The sequence below is a fragment of the Thecamonas trahens genome, assembly GCF_000142905.1.
Source record: "Thecamonas trahens ATCC 50062 unplaced genomic scaffold supercont1.40, whole genome shotgun sequence".
Classification (NCBI taxonomy): domain Eukaryota; order Apusomonadida; family Apusomonadidae; genus Thecamonas; species Thecamonas trahens.
The window spans coordinates 194,556-210,288 of record NW_013657640.1 but is presented as its reverse complement, the minus strand read 5'-3'; the positions used below and the strand labels follow the sequence as shown (position 1 = coordinate 210,288).

The following is a 15,733-nucleotide window of genomic DNA, read 5'->3' as shown; positions in this document are numbered from 1 at the left end:
CCCGGCCCTGCGCCCTCGCCCTCGCCCAGCTCCAATGGCGTCGACAGCGCCGCCCTCGCAGCGCCGCCGTCCGAGTTCAGATCGTCGGCAAAGACGGCAGAGTACTGCGTCACCACATGCAGCGCAGTCACTCGGTACGCGTTGATCATGTCCAGCACATAGTGCCCGGCCTCGGACGTCGGCACAGCCTCCAGCTGCTGACGCAGAAAAGCGTTGCGTGCTGCCAGAAACATGACCCGCAGCTGCCGCGGCGAGAACAGACCGACCCGGCGGAGGAGCGAGACCAAGGTAATGCAGGCAGGCACCTTGACGTCGCTCTCCAACTGGGCACGGATCTGGCCCACCATCAGCGCCGTCGCTCGGCCCACCTTGCCCACCAAGCTCGCCACCAGCGGAATGTGGCCGAGCTTCTTCCCGGCCTTGACAACAAACTCACGCAGCGCAAGCGCATCGTCGTACGCTTCGGCTCGCACCAGCGACTCCATCAGTGCAGGCGCCTCCAGCAGCTCCACAAGCTGTGGCGCTTGCGCCAAGACCAGCGCGTTGCGTCGCCGTTCGTCCAGCGCCGCCCGCCCAGCCTCAGCAAAGTGGTGTGCGGCGTCCACAGCCGCAGGCAGCCTCGCCACCACCCCGTCCAGCGCCTCAGACACCGCCTCAAACTCATGCCGGACCTCGCCCATTGTCGCCGCTGCATGCACGAACGCCGGGTACTCCTTCTGCGCTGTCTCCTCCAACGCCGCCGCCAACCGCGCCGCCGCCCCTTGCACCGCCGCGGGCTCGCTCCTCAGCCGTCCCAGCGAGTACCCACTCAGTGACCCAGCATACCGCACATGCTCTGGCCCCACCTCTCCTTCTATCCCGCCTGTCACCCGTGCCACAAGTTGCTCCGTCATCCCCCTCCCCCGCGCGCACAGCAAAGTCGCGTGTGCCTTGCCTCGTTGCCTCGCCTTGGGCGGCTTTTTGATCACCGCCGCGATCACCGCCTCGCACGACCTTTTTCTTTCGCCACCCGGTTTACCGTCTTCGATCACCAACTGATCACCGCCTCCTCTCCCTATCCGTCGTCATGCTGGAGGACACCGTGGCCCGCGTGGTCACCGCCAAACTCGGCAAGTATGTCAAGGCTATTGAGCCTGAGGCTCTCAAGGTGGCTATTACCTCGGGTGTGGTCGAGCTGGAGAACCTGGAGATCGAGCCGGCGGCCTTTGTCGACTACCCTCTCGCCGTCGTCTCCGGCTCGCTCGCCAAGGTCTCCGTCCGCATTCCGTGGAAGGTCTGGTCGACGCCTGTCTCTATGGAGGTCTCGGGCGTCCACCTTCGTCTCGGGCCCAAGCGTGTACCTGACGATCGCGAGCGTCTGGCCATCAAGCGTGCTCGCCTCGATGAGCTCGCCGCAGACGACGCTCTCCGCATCGAGGCCGCCCTCCGCTCCAAGGGCGCCGGTGCGCCCGTTCCCGAAACCGACAAGGCTTCTGATGGTATGCTTGATCGTCTCGCCACAAAGATGGCCGAGAATCTGCAGGTCACCCTCACAGACGTCAAGCTCAGCTACATCGAGGACGGTGAGCTCTCCATGGGGGTTACCCTCGACTCGCTCGCCTTTACCTCGACCGATGAAGCCTGGGTCCCCACCTTTGTCGAGAACTGCTCCTCCACCCTCATCCACAAGCTCGGCTCGCTTTCGGGCCTCTCCATCCACGCCGACGTCAGCTCGACTCCAGACGCGGCCAGCGTCCTCCGTCCGCTCGATGGCGAGCTCAAGGTTGCCATCGTCCGCGATCCGGCCTCATCGCCCGAGACGCCGCGCATCACCGCTACCCTCGGCCTCAACTCGGGCGTTGACCTCGCCCTCGACTCGGCCCAGTGGCAAGCTCTCGCGCGTGTCCTCGCCACCTGTTCCATGTACTCCAAAATTGCCCGCCACGCCTACCACTTGCAGGACAACGACCTCGCCGCAGACGCCGACCAGCTCGCGGAGCGCTATTCAGCGCTTCTCCTTGCCGGCCCCGACTCGGCCCCTGACGAGTGCGAGTACCTCGAGTCGGCCCTCCCGCTTGCTGTACTCCGCGCCGCCCGCCGCAAAGTAGCCCACGACGCCCTTGTCGCCTCGCTTGCTGCGGAAAAGGCCGCCGCAGAGCTCGCCGCCTCGCAATCGATCGTCTCGCGCCTCTTCTCATCGTGGTGGTCGTCGCCGTCGCCTGCGCCTGCAGACGATTCCGCTCACGCTCCGCCCCCTACCGTCCTCACCGACGACGAAATGGTCGATTTGCTGGGTCTCTCGTCGGCCGACGAGCTCTCCGCTCTCTCGTCCGCTGACGATCTCCCGCCGTCGTACGTCCTCCTCGATGCCTCGGTCAAGCTCTCCTCGCTCTCACTCGCCCTCACCGATGCTGGGGACAAGCTTCTTGATGCCACCGCCACCAGCCTGGGCCTCACAGCCTCGGTCTCAAACTCGGGTTTTGCCTTTGACGCAAGCCTGGGATCGTTCCGCGTCGCCGACACCACCGCCAATACCGACATTGTCTCGTTTGGCGACTCGGCCCATGCCCACGCCCTCACCTGCTCGCTCGCCAAGTCGCTCTCGGCCGATCCGCACCCGCTCCCGCAGTACAGTCTTCGCATCCGCTCGCTGCCTTGTACCGCCGGCATCTCTGCTTCCTCGCTCGGCCGGCTTGTTGCCGCATTCTCCGTCCCGCACAATGCGCTCCTCGACTCAATCTACGCTTCGTACGCCGCCCAGCTCAAGGAGTTCCAGCGCGTGACCCTAGCGGCTTGTGCTGGCCGCTCCGTCATCAATCTCGACATCGCTCTGCAGGCCCTTACTCTGGCCCTCGACTCGGAAGTTGCCCTCACCACAACCGGCCTCACCGTCGTCTCGTTTGCCGGCGACGCCAAGGATGCCGCCCTTGCTGGAAACCACCCCCAGCCGGCTGACGTCCGCACCGTTGTCACTGTCGACGCCACCGACGTCGCGCTCTCGGCCGGCGGCGCCAACGTCATCGCTCCCACCTCGCTCGCCCTCCGGGCCCTCGACCTCTCCTCGGACATCCTTGACGTCTCTTCCACCCTGCCTGAGCTTGTCTTTGCGCTTCCGCCCGCCCAGGCCGCAGCGCTCCTTGCCGTCGCCACCTCGTACTCGGCTGCGCTGGCCTCGGCCCCGTTGCCGCTCCCAATTGCCGCGTCAGAGTCTGGCGAGACCGACGCCGATGTCGATGCCGATGCCGAGACCAAGACCGAGGCTGAAGACTCGCTTGAGGACTCGGACCAGTTTTTCGACGCGGCCGATGACCTGGAACCGATCTCGTCTTCAGCTGTTGCTCCTGCTGCCGAGCCAGCTGCTGTCTCGGCCCGCCTCGCCCTTCACGTTCCGCGGCTGGAGCTGGTGCTCGAGCCTGTCGGCACCGACCGCCGCCTTCCGTTTGTCGTCGTCACTGGTGTCCATCTAGACTACGCCCACTCGGCCGATGCAATCCTCCTCAACTTTGCTGTCCCGTCGGTCACTGTCATCGACCCGTGCTCCGGCGTCGCTCTCCTCTCCACCCCGGATCATGCTGAGGCCTCGGCGCTCGTCGAGCTCAAGTACTCGGTCGCGCTGGCAGCGTCGCCAGTCACCCACTCGCTTCACGTCGCCGCCGCACATCTCCACGTTGTTCTCCTCCCGCCGCCGCTCCTCGCTCTCCACGGCTACGTCCGCTCGGCCCTCGCACCGCTGCCCAAGGCCGAGACCAGCCCGGACGTCCATGCTGCGCCAGACGCCGCGCTCGCCAGCGCGCGCTGGACTGGTGTTGTCGACGCCTCGGCCTCGGTCAACTGCATCACTCTCGACCTTCTTGGCGAGGACTCCACCGCCCCGCTGTTCTCGGCCGAGCTCACTAGCTCGTCCGCCGCTGTAGCTCGCGCCTCTTCCGGCGAGCTCACCGCCTCGCTCACCATGGGCAACATCTCGGCCTTGGACGCCACCCTTCCGCTCGACTCGCCCTACGCCGACTCGCTCATCACGCTCACCGATACCCACGCCGCACAAGTCAATCTCTCTTACGACCCGGCATCGGCCGCCACCCTTGTTGCCCGTCTCGACATTCCGTCGGTCCGTGTTGTCGTCCTTGCCTCGACACTCACAGTTGTGTCGAGTGTGCTCGGCAAGCTCGGCGCTCTCCGTCCGGCCGTGGAAAACACTGCGTCATCGCTCGCCACCACAACCATGGAGACGCTCGCCACCCAGACCTCGCCTTCCGCATCCTTTGCCTGCCACGCTTCGGTCGCCTCACCAGTCATCATCATCCCGGCCTCGCCCACCTCGCGCGAGGCCGTCACTCTTGAGCTCGGCACCCTGGCAGTCGCTCCCGCAAGCGGACCCACTGCCTACACTCTCTCGCTATCGCATGTCGTCGCTGCCGTCTACGCCGACGCCGACCAGCCGCCGCTCCTCCTCTGCCAGCCGTTTGACATGGCCGCTTCGCTCGACGTCGCCGGCCCCGCCCCGATTCTCGACGTCCGTGCCGGCGACGTCACCTCGCAGCTCGCGGTCTCGGACGTTGGCCGTGCTGTCGCTATCGTGCTGAGCAACCTGGCTGGCGCCGATCCGGTGGCTCCGGCTCGCCCAACGCTGAGCTCGCACGATGTCGTGCCCGCGACGAGCTCTGCTCCAGACGCGTCGTCTCCTCCGTTTCGTATCTCGCTTCTTGTCCCACGCGTTGCACTTACCCTCGATTCCGAGCCCGACGAAGAGCGCCCACGGCTTCCCATCCTCTCCATCGCTTTTGTCGATGCCTCGCTCTCCGGCGCAGGTAGTGAATGGAGTGGCGCACTCTCTACGCTTCTCGTCTCGGACCTCCTTGAGACCGCGGCCGACTCGCCTGCCGCTCCACTGGTCTCGTCGCACTCTGCGGGTGACTCGCTTGTTTCGTTTGCCTACACCCCTGATGGTCTCCTTGTTGACATCAGCGCCGTCGACTTTGCGCTCTCGCGCCTCTCTATCGCCCGCCTTCTCACCTACCTCGACGTTCTCACCGCGTCGTCGGCAGCGCCCGAGAGCCGTGCTCCGCTTCTGGACGCGAGTGCTGCTGTTCCTGCGCCACAGCCTGCCGACGCGGCATCGTCCGGCCTTGGCTCCATTCGCGTCAATCTCGCTTCGTTTGGTGTGAGTCTCGTAGCCTTTGACCCACCGTCGGGTGCGCCGCTGCCGGATCTATTTGAGCAAGCACCGCGCGCCTTTGTTCATCTTGCCCATCTTGGCTTTGCCTCGTCGACGTTCTCGCTCACCTCGACCAACCTCGCGCATCACTTCGAAGCTCATCTCGGCCCGCTCACTGTCACTGACACCTCGCCGTGGGCAGGCTGTCACACCGCCGTCTGCGCGCCGTCGTCCGCGACGTCATCCGCTACCTCGGTCGACGTTGTTGTCGGCATGGAGCCAAACGCTCCGCTCGACATCAGCGTTGCGGTTGCTCCGCTCGAAATCACCCTTCTCTATCGCTTTGCCATGGACATGGCGGCCTACTTTGGATCGTTTGGCACGCTGCTTCCCAAACCCGCCTCCAGCGGCAGTGCCGTGGCGTCGACGACTCTCGAGGCTGTCCCCGACGCGCCGACTCCCTACCGCCTCACGCTCGACGTGCCACGAGCTGTCATTGCCCTTCCACGCAACGCGCTCTCCCGCGACGCTATCGTTCTCAAGCTGGCAGGCGTGTCGGGCTCGAACGCCTTTGACCTTGACGCTGGTACCGACACACTCTCGATCAGCATCGGCCACGCTGGCATTGCCACCATTGCTCACGAGGCCGAGGCCAATCTGGTCCTCGACGTTGCCACGTCGCTCGCCTTTGAGCGTGCCCTTGTTCCTGGCACAGCTTCATGCCTCACCATCGGATTTGGGTCTGGCGTCGTTGCCACCCTCAGCCAGGATCAGTACACCCTCGTCAACGCCTACTCGGGCGAAGCCATGGATGAGACCAAGGCGTCAGCGTATCTGCAGCTCGACCGTGCACCGGCCTCGGTCGGCACTCGCCCGCCGCCTCCGGACAAGGATCCGAGCCTGCTTCCATCACTTGACGCCTGCACGCCAGGCGCCAGCGACGCTGATGTCTCTGCTGCCACCTTTGTCTTTGGCATGGACCTCCCTTCGGGCACCGTGGTCTTCAACGCGCTCTCTGGCGCAGGTCCCCTTGCCCACGCCGTCATCGACGGTCTTGCTCTCCGCACCACTTCGCGGCTCCGTGGCGACATGGACGTGTCGCTTACGGTCCAGGGCCTGTTCCTCCGCGACGTTCGTGAGCCATATCTTCGGACCTCGGTCCACGCCTCGCTCCTTGCGCCGGTTGTCCCTGCCGACGGCACCAATGGCGCGCCGCAGCTCACCATTGCCGGTGTCCACCATCCGCTGGGCGCGCCCATGCCGGGCCTCTCGTACACCGTCACTCTCGACCACTCGCAGACGCTTGTGGTTCCCGACGTCATGCGTGAGCTCTACGCCTTTGTGTGGCCCATCGACAACTCGCCGTCGCCGCCGCATTATCGCGACACCACTGCGGCCTGGTTCGACCGCCCGCTGGAGAAGCGCGCGACCCGCACCCTCACAACTGTTTTGATCTCCTCGCCGCAAATCGTCATGCCTGGCGATCACACCCGTCCTGACTCGCGTGCCCTTGTGCTGGACCAGTCGCTCTCGGTCGTCTACGATGGCTTGGGCGCAACAGCCACCACTCGGATCGAGTCCAAGAGCCTCGAGGTCTTTGCTGCCGACATTGACAACCTCGCGAGCTCGGCTGTCGCCATCCTGGCTCCCATTGACATCTCGGTCACCGTCTCGACAGCACCAGCGGTCCCGACTTCGGTTGTGGTCGCCACCGCCGCCTACGACGCCTTTGTCGCCTACTCGGACGTCAGCCTCATGGCTGCTGCCGCTGCCTCGCTCTCGGCCGGCCAGACGGCCCCGGCTGTCTCCACTGAGCTCGCCGCAGCATCAGAGGCCAAGCCTCCATCGCCAGGCATGGTCCTCACGCTGGCCTCCCAGTCGCTGCGAGTCACACTGGTCAACGACTCACAAGGCGAGAATGTGCCGCTCCTTCGCCTCGATGCGTCAATGGGCGGCTCAACGGCCGGCGAGAACCCGCGCATCAACGCTGCGGTGGCGCTCAACTTCTTTAACTGCGAGGTCTCAGCCTGGGAGCCGCTGGTCGAGAAGACCATGCTTCGAATTGGCCTGCGGCCTGCAGACGCCCAATCCCGCGACGGCCTCGCCTTGAAGCTCGCGGTTGTGTCGCCTCTAGCTGTCACCGTCACAGCTGCTGGCCTCGGCGTCGTGCGACTGGCGACCGAGCTTGCTGCGCTCGCCACCGATCGGTCTGACGATCCGAACCGGGCTGCAGCGTCGGCCGCAGAACCTACGGGAGCCGGCCCAAGTACGCCAACCGCCGAGGCGCTGACCAACAAGCGATCGCGCGGCTCACCATACATGGTGACCAACGCGACTGGACTTGCTCTCCGGCTCTCGGTCGACGGGTGCGTCACCGAGCTGGAGGCCAACACCGCTTCACCACTTCTTCTCCCGCTCCACACCTCCAAGGTGCGAAAGCTCGCGTCGTCCGCGGAAACGACCATGACTGCACAGCTCCTGACCGGGCCAGTCGCTCAGGCGCTCGTCGACGCCAACTACCTTCCACTGGTTGACGATCCCAACTGGGGTGGGGTTGACCAGGATCTTGCTGCGCTCTTTGCGCCGATCACGACTCTTCCGCTCACCTCGGTCGGCTCGCATGTTGTGGCGCTGCAGTGGAGCTCCAGCGGCGCGCCATCCGGCGCCTACCTCTACTACGAGGTCACGCTCCTGCCCGAGGGCAAGTTCCATCTCAAGTTTGCCTCGGGCATGGTTCTGCGCAACGACTCTGCGCTGGCGTGGGAAGTGGTGGCGGGCGCCAAGGCGACCAAGCTGTCGTTCTCGCTCTCGCGTAGCCTTGCGTCGGGCGAGTTCGTCGCCATCCCGCCGCTTATTCTCCTGCCTCATCACTCGGGCCTCTCGGCAGCCGTCAAGATCCGGCCTACCGGCGGCTACAAATGGCCCAAGGCCGGCTTCAAGTGGCGCAAGATCGAGCTTGTCGACGAGACCGGACTTGCGAGTCATGACCCGCTTCTTGCAGGCGTTGTCGAAGCCGAGGGCAAGTCGAACACCGACTCGCTCATTCCTCTCCGTGCCAATGTCTATGCCGAGCCTGTGGTCTCCGGCGCCGACGCTTTTCTGGCGTGTAAGGTCTACCCGGGCCACTGGTTCTCGATCTCGACGCCGATGGCGGTGACTAACGCGCTGCCGTGCGCCCTCGAATATGAGCTGGCGCCTGTGGCGGGCCAAATCCTTTCCCGCGCCGGCAAGCTTGGTCCGCTCAACTCGCTTGATGTGCATGAGGTCAATGTCCACGACGGCGCCTTCCGCATGCGGATCCGGGCCGGTGGCCACGATTGGTCAAATTGGACCGTCGTCCGCCTCCTCCCCGAGGACTTTGACGAGTGCGATACCGCTCAGATCGACGCGCTTGAGAGGATTGCCCGCACCCAGTTTTTCTCGCTCCCGCAGGTTGGCGCGCTCGGCATGGGCGACACTGCCCGGGTCTCGGTCGTGAGATTTGCCACCGACTACGATCCCGACACGCGGACCCACTCGGTTGTGTGCTATGCCGAGTACTGGTTCATCAACAAGACGCCGTGGGAGGCGCGGTTCGCCAAGTCGGGAGCGACCACGAGCAAGCACAAGGTTCTCCCCGCCCTGGCTAGCGGCGCGGCTTGTGATGCCGAACTGTGCACGCCTGTGCCCGGTGTCGGAGTGGCCGAAGCTAAGATCACGTTCTACTCCAAGTCGCCGTCGGCAACAACCATGGCCGGCAAGTTGCGGGCTCGGCGCCGGCTGCGGCGGCACAGGCGGCGCGGCCGAGTTGCGCAAGCCATCCGCCACGGCTCGGCGGGAGCAGCACCGCTGTACTTTTCCAGCTTTCCGCTTGTTGTCAGCATCGACAAGACCAACTACTCGCCGGCCGCTATTGATGTCTCGGGCAACATCGGCGAGAGCCTGCTAACTTGCGAGGAGCGGCGGCGACAGGCGTCGCGGTCGGCGCGGTACGACATGACGCTCTCGTCTCAGGTCGGTTCCGGCCTCCTCGCTCACACGCGGCTGGTGGTCATCCAGCCACGATACGTGCTGGTCAACGAGACCTCTGCGTCGCTCGAGTTTACACAGGCACCGGCGAGCAGCATACCGCTGGCCATTCTTCCGCCGCGGTCGCGGGCGCCAGTGGTGTGGCAGGACGCCACCATAGAGCGGCACGTCTTTATGCGCCGTGCTGATGGTACCGGCTGGCGATGGACGCGCCCATTTGGCCTTGCTTCGCTCATCGACTGCCCAGTCAAGCTCCTCAACTACGAGACGAACACCATGAACCTTGTGCGGCTGCACATGGTGGTGGAGGACAAGTCGGTGGTGGTCCGTCTCTCGCACCACGTGCCCATCGCGCCATACCGGATCCGCAATCAGACTCCATTTGCGCTAGAGGTGATGGAGAGCGGGGTGTCGCACGCTCTGCCTGTTGCGGCGCTGGGTGAGACCGGCCTGGTGCCCGAGGCGGGCTCGGGCGCGCCATTTGAGCTCTCGCTCAGCTGGATGCGACCAAATCAGAGCGATCTTGCCATCTCGTTCCCGTCGTCGATATTTGCTGCCGAAGGCCTTGCCGAGGTCCTTGTCTTGCACCCCAACAACATCTTGCGGGTCAACGTGTTTGCCGACGGGCCGGCCATGGTGCTGGAAGCGTCGTGGCGAGCGGGGGCGAGCATGGCCGAGGTGTCGGCGGCGGCGGCCGATGCGGCGGCTCGTGCGGCCGTGGTTACCGATGGTTGGGCTGTTGTCCCGCGCCCGCCGACGACGCCGTGGACGGTGGACCTCAACATTTTGGCCATCACGGTCTCAGTTATTGTGCCACACCACCCACGGCGATTTGGTGCACCTGGCGAGCTCTTCCTTGTCTCGCTTGACGACATCGAGGGTAAGCTCGAGGTGTTCAGTGACGGTGAGGCTGCTGTGTCTGCCAACATCTGGGGCGCGCAAATCGAGACTGTGGAGGCGTCGCCCAGCCACAAGCCCAAGTTCCCGGTCCTACTCTATCCGCGATGCAAGAAGGACAGGCGCAGCGGACGCGGCGGAGCGTCGTCGTCGACGGCATCGTCACAGCGTGGCGAGCTACCGGTCTTTTCGCTGGAGGGAACCGGATCTGCGTCGTCGCCGTCGGTTCGCTACATCTCGGCACTCATGGTTGCCGTTGCGCCTCTAGAGCTCCGGGCCGAGCTCTCGTCGCTCAATGCGCTCAGCGGACTTGGCAGAGCATGGCGACCGGAGGATGACGTCTTTGACGCAGCTGCCGAGTTGCAGGCACTGGCAGAGACGGTCGGCGTGGTTGGGCCCGAGAGCGACAAGGATGGGCCAGAAGGCGCGGGCAGTGGCGGCAAGCAGCTGTACTTTTCGTTCCTGCAACTGCCGTCGATCTCGTGCTCGCTCACGTTTGCGATGGATGCCGATGTGCAGAGCGGCGGCCAGGAATGGGCGCACAGCTGCTGGCGATGGTGGCCGCGGTGGAGCGCGCGCCGCTCTCACTGTCAGACCTTGTGGCGGAGCGGTTGTTTGTCAACCCGGCGACGCTGGCGGCGCTTGTCGGGGCGCACTACTCGGGTGAAGCGCGTGCGCAGGCACTGGCGCTTGTGGGCTCGTCGGAGGTGCTCGGCAACCCACTGGGTCTGGTGGCGGACCTCAAGACCGGAGTGTCAGACGCGTTCTACGAGCCGGTGGTGGCACTTCGGCAAGGGCCGGAGGCGTTTGCCTCTGGCCTGGTGTATGGCGGCGAGTCGTTGGTGCGCAATACAGTGCATGGGGTGTTCAACACCACGTCCAAGCTGGCGGCGTCGGTCTCTAAGGGCCTCACGGCGCTTTCGATGGATCGCGAGTACGCGGCAGAGCGACAGGCAGATCGCGAGCGGAACCAGCCAACCGGGGCGGTGTCAGGTGTGACGACTGGCCTGCGGCGATTCGGCAAGGGCTTGATCTCGGGCGTGACCGGCGTGGTGACACAGCCGGTCAAGGGTTCGCGCAAGTCTGGCGCACGCGGGTTCTTCAAGGGCGTGGGCAAGGGCGTTGCGGGGCTGGTGACCAAGCCTGTGGTTGGCGCGCTCGACCTTGTCGACTCGGCATCAGAGGGCATCCGCAACGCGGCGTCGATGGTGGCTGGTCCACCGGCGCCGCGGCGGCTGCCGCGAGTTGTCCCGCACCGACTCGGCGGCGTGCTCCAGCCGTACTCGCCCGACGAGGCCGAGGGCCAGCTGGCGGCGTGGAGAGCGCTGCCGCCGCAGGCGCGCGAGCGCATGGCTATCGGCGCCGAGGCGTTTGTGGCGAGCTTTTCCACCAACGAGGGTGCACTGGCGATCATTTCGACGTCAACGCTCTACATCCTGGATCCTGCGCCGCACACCCGCGAGATTGTGGATGCATACTACGCGCGAGCGACAAGCAAGCTCCATCCCAAGGCGGCCGGACGACTGGCGTACGATGCACCGCTCGACTCGCTGCTGCGGCTGGAGGTCGAGCGCGGCTTTCTGGTCATTCGCATCCACACTTCGGTCTCGGCCGACTCGCTCAACCTTTACTTTGCGTCGAGCCGCGAGCTCGAGGCGGCCGTGAATGCTCTGCGAGCCGCGTCGGGCTGGGCCGGCGAAGCAGGATGTACCAGGCGGCAGTTCCGGTTCCGACTTCCCAACGAGACACTGATCAAGGGCCGCGAGTCTGACTCGGACGTCATGCTTGTGTGTGATGGGTTCAAGCGCAAGGTCGCCGCGGGCTTGGCGGCGGTGCGAGGGTACACAACCGGCGCCGCGCTCACGCTGCCGGCCGACGTCGTGGAGGCCATTCCCACCGGCGAGCCGCTGACCAAGGCTCGCCCCGACGAGTATCCACCAGCCGGCACATTGGTGGCGGTCGGCGATGTGCTCTATGTCGTTGCACCCGGACAGAATCGGCTGATGGCGGTCAGCACGTCGATGGCTGTGGATGCCGAGGTTCGAGCCGGCGCTGTCGAGATGACCCCCCTCGAGCTCTCTGCCTTTGTGGTCCAGGTTTCAAGTTAAACACCGACACCTAGCGCTGGTGCTACTTCTCGCGGCTACGCCACTGCCTCGATCGACGGCGAACCCTCCCGACCGGTAACCCGGAGCGCAGTGTTGGTCTCGGCCGCGTTCTTGACTCGAGACGCTGCCTCGGACGCTGCCTCGGTGTCAGTATCACCGGAGCTAGCGGAGTTTTCCAAGTCCGCCGCGGCCGCCAACGTCTTTGCGCGCTTAGGCTGCGGCGCAAGCGGATGGCCGGCTGACTCTCGCTTGCGCGACGGACTCTCATTGGCAGCAGCAGCGGCTGCGATAGCGACCTCTTCGAGCTCCTCGGCCTGCTCTTCGGCCTCGGGGTCGGTTGCGGGAGAGGGAGCAAGCTCATCGTCATCGACCGGTGACGGCAGGCGGGAGTGCGGCGCAGGCGCGGCACGGTCGTAGGTGAGACACAGATCGTCTGGCGCGCACCAGTAGTGGTGGCGAATGGCACGAAGGTCGACTGCGGGCCCGACGCGTGTGCTGCGACAGTAGACGGCAACGGCGTCGCAGGGCCGGGATGGGTCATAGCCCTCTCGGTCAAGGCCAAGCTGGTTAAAGACGTGTGCGGCAACACGCTTGACGCGGTAGACTCGGGCAGCTTGCAGCGACTGCCCGGTAGTGGAGAGGGCGGCAAGGTCCGAGTTCGGGCGCGGCTCGAGGGTGAACAGGATCTTGGACGGCTCATTGGCCCAGAGCACGTTCTCCCACAGAGCGTTGTGAAGCCACGTCTCGATGTTGATCTCGCTCCACTTGGAGTGCATGGCACCGACAGTGAGAGAGAGCAGCTTGCGGCCCGACGGCTCCTCGGTGGCGACGACGCGAGTCGAGTCGGCGAGGTCAAAGAACCACGGAAGGAGGGACTCGCCGCGCTGCAGATCGAGGAGCGCATCCTCAGCCTGCTCCTCGGCATCGGCAGATGATGACGACACCGCCGAGCCGACGCACGAGTCCGAGTCGAGCTCGGCTGACGCTGCACCGGGGATAGGGGGTGAAGCACGATCTTGCGATGTTCGCGAGTCGTTGGACGAGTCTTCCCCGAGCGAGCGGGAGGCCGAGGCGGAGAGAGGCGCAGTGCCGTCGTCGTCCTCTTCCTCCTGCTCTTCTTCGCCTGCAGTGTCGGAGCGCTTCTTGCGGGCTTTGCCCTTTCTGCGGCCGGAGCGGCCAGCGTGGCGCGAGTTGCGATGGCGGCGTCTGCGTCGCGATGACTTTGAGACAGCCGAAGTCGAGGCCGAGGCTGAGGCGGCGGAGCCTGTGGCACGACCAGCAGTGCCTTCATCCGAGTACACGTCGTCGTCGGCGGGCGCAGGTGCGGTGTGTGCGGCGGCGCGGCGGGCGGCGCGGCGGGCCTTGGCGGAGTGTTCCTCGAGGAATTGGCGGATGGCGTGGCGGAAGATGGATTTGAGCACTACGTGGCCGATGTTGATGCGTGTCCCGGGTTCGGGCAGCTCGCGGCAGCAGGGGGTGAGGTTGAGGTCCTCGGCAAAGACTTCTGCGGCAAAGCACTGCGGCTGGGTGAGATGAACGGTGAGGCCGCCGGTCTTGGAGTCGAGGGTGAGCCACGAGGGGACGGCGACAGGGCCGATGTTGTCGTTCTGGGTCTTGAGCTCCTCGTCCCAGTCGTCTGCGTTAGGCAGGTCCGAAATCTTGACGCCGCGGGTCACGTCCCACACCTGCATGAGGCCCGAGTTGTCCTGGGTGAGCGCGTGGCGGCGGTCGGCAAGGATCTGGTGGCGAACGATGCCAGTGGTGCCCGGAAGGGTGGCGACGGGAGCAAGGGCTCGAGGCGCGGGGAGGGTGTTGGGTGGAAGGGCATTTCGCGGGGTGGCAACGACGCCAGAGGCCGAGGCTGCGGTGTGTGGCGGGACGTAGACCGACGACGACAGGTCCTGGGCCAGATCAGGCTCCGGAGTTGCAAAGGCGACTGGCGACGATGTGGTGGTTCCAACCCAGACCAGGCCTGGCGAAGCAGCCTTTTGGGCACCGGGTGTGTGAGTCGGCGCAAGGGCGAGGACCTGATGGTCGAGCTGGGCGAGGCGGACCGAGAGAACCGAATCTGGCCCGGAGCGGAGAGTCGAGTACGCGATGGAGCCGTCGCGCGAGGCCGAGTAAAAGTGAGTGAGCGAGTCTGAGGCCCGGAGCGACCAGACCGAGTCGCCGTGGATGCGGTACGAGGCGAGACACTTGCGGGTCCCGACATCCCACAGCTTGACCAGCCCGTCGGAGCCGCCGGAGAGAATGAGCGAGCCGGAGGCGTCGACGGCGAGCGTCTTGACAATGTCAGTGTGACCCTTGAGCTTGCCGATCTTGCGGTGGCTCCGGGCGTCCCAGAGGCGAACAAGCTTCTCAGAAGATCCTGAGGCGAGGATCGGAGCGCTAGTGGCGGCAGCAAGCGCGTAGACCGAGTCCTTGTGACCTGTCAGCTCGACAGAGGCGGCGACGTTGGCCACGTCCCACAGACAGATCTTGTTGTCGAGACCAGCCGAGGCCATGAGACCTCGAGTAGGCAGGTACGCCAGGGCCTTGACGTAGTCGGCATGTCTGTTCATGACGTACACCTCGTCGCCGGTGGATGTGTCCCAGCACACGACTGAGGTGTCGGACGACGCCGACATCAGCATACGATTGTCGTCACCAAACAGGACCAGGTCGTTGACCCAATCAATGTGGCCAGCGAGAACGCGAGAGGCCACCGGCGCAGACGGCTCCCTCCGTTCGCGGCCCTGGGACCTTGTCGCGCCCATCTCCCACGAGATGATGGTCGAGTCGCGGCCTGCGGTATAGAGGCGATTCTGTGGAGGTAGGGAGAGGATGAGTGTGAGTGTGGCGGGGATAGAGGGGGAATGCATTATGCCTTGAGGCAACACAACATACGTTGATGCGATCGACTGCAAGAGCGTTGACGCCAAAGCGGTGCGAAGGAGGACGAGCTGCATCCTCGATGGTATACGAGATGCGGATGCGGCGCTGTATAGGGGAGAAAGGAAATAGCACCGATCCAGCCCACAGGCACCGAGCCAGTGAGCCAGCCAGACACCGATCCAGTCCACAGGCACCGATCCAGTCCACAGGCACCGATCCAGGCCAGAGGCACCGAGCCAGTCCACAGGCACCGATCCAGTCCATCAGCCACCGAGCCAGTCCACAGGCACCGATCCAGTCCACAGGCACCGATCCAGTCCACAGGCACCGATCCAGTCCATCAGCCACCAAGCCAGTGAGCCAGCCAGACACCGAGCCAGTCCATCAGCCACCGAGCCAGTGAGCCAGCCAGACACAGGCGCATCCACCAGCCACCGACCCCCCCACATAAACCCATAGCGACGAGTGAGTACATGCCCTTCCCTTCCCCTTCCCCTTCCCTGTTCCCTTTCCCCCTTTGCCCTGCGTACCTGTGGTCGCTCCCTGTGCGGCCCCGACGAGCCGACGTAGGCATGGGGAAAGACAGCCATGGCAGTGGCAGCAGCAGCAGCAGTAGCAGTGGTGGGGTGGTGGTGGTGGTGGGTGGTGGTGGTGGTGGTGGTGGGTGGTGTAGAGGGTGGCGTGGAGTGTGGTATTGAGTCTGGCGTAGCCC

The 15,733-nt window shown here is 65.1% G+C and overlaps 3 protein-coding genes across 3 annotated transcripts in view; 1 reads left to right on the top strand and 2 right to left on the bottom strand.

Moving 5' to 3' along the window:
- Positions 1 to 894, bottom strand: part of AMSG_08388 (uncharacterized protein) — a gene marked incomplete at its 5' end in the record, with an annotated part of 3,702 nt that extends 2,808 nt beyond the window's left edge. Inside the window, one exon of the mRNA XM_013900002.1 lies at positions 46 to 894. Within this exon, the coding sequence (XP_013755456.1) occupies positions 46 to 894 (849 nt within the window). The remainder of the gene's footprint in view (positions 1 to 45) is intronic.
- A 172-nt stretch (positions 895 to 1,066) lies between these two features.
- AMSG_08387 (vacuolar protein sorting-associated protein 13C) lies at positions 1,067 to 12,166 on the top strand (the record flags this gene model as incomplete). Its single annotated transcript, XM_013900001.1, has 2 exons — positions 1,067 to 10,552; positions 10,585 to 12,166. 2 exons carry the CDS (start codon positions 1,067 to 1,069, stop codon positions 12,145 to 12,147), a joined length of 11,049 nt encoding a protein of 3,682 aa, XP_013755455.1. The 3' UTR covers positions 12,148 to 12,166.
- On the bottom strand, positions 11,994 to 15,611 carry AMSG_08386 (uncharacterized protein; the record flags this gene model as incomplete). Its single annotated transcript, XM_013900000.1, has 3 exons — positions 11,994 to 14,951; positions 15,034 to 15,126; positions 15,552 to 15,611. The coding sequence occupies 3 exons, from the start codon at positions 15,609 to 15,611 to the stop codon at positions 12,183 to 12,185; spliced, it is 2,922 nt and encodes a 973-aa protein (XP_013755454.1). The 3' UTR covers positions 11,994 to 12,182.
- Positions 15,612 to 15,733: the final 122 nt, after the last annotated feature.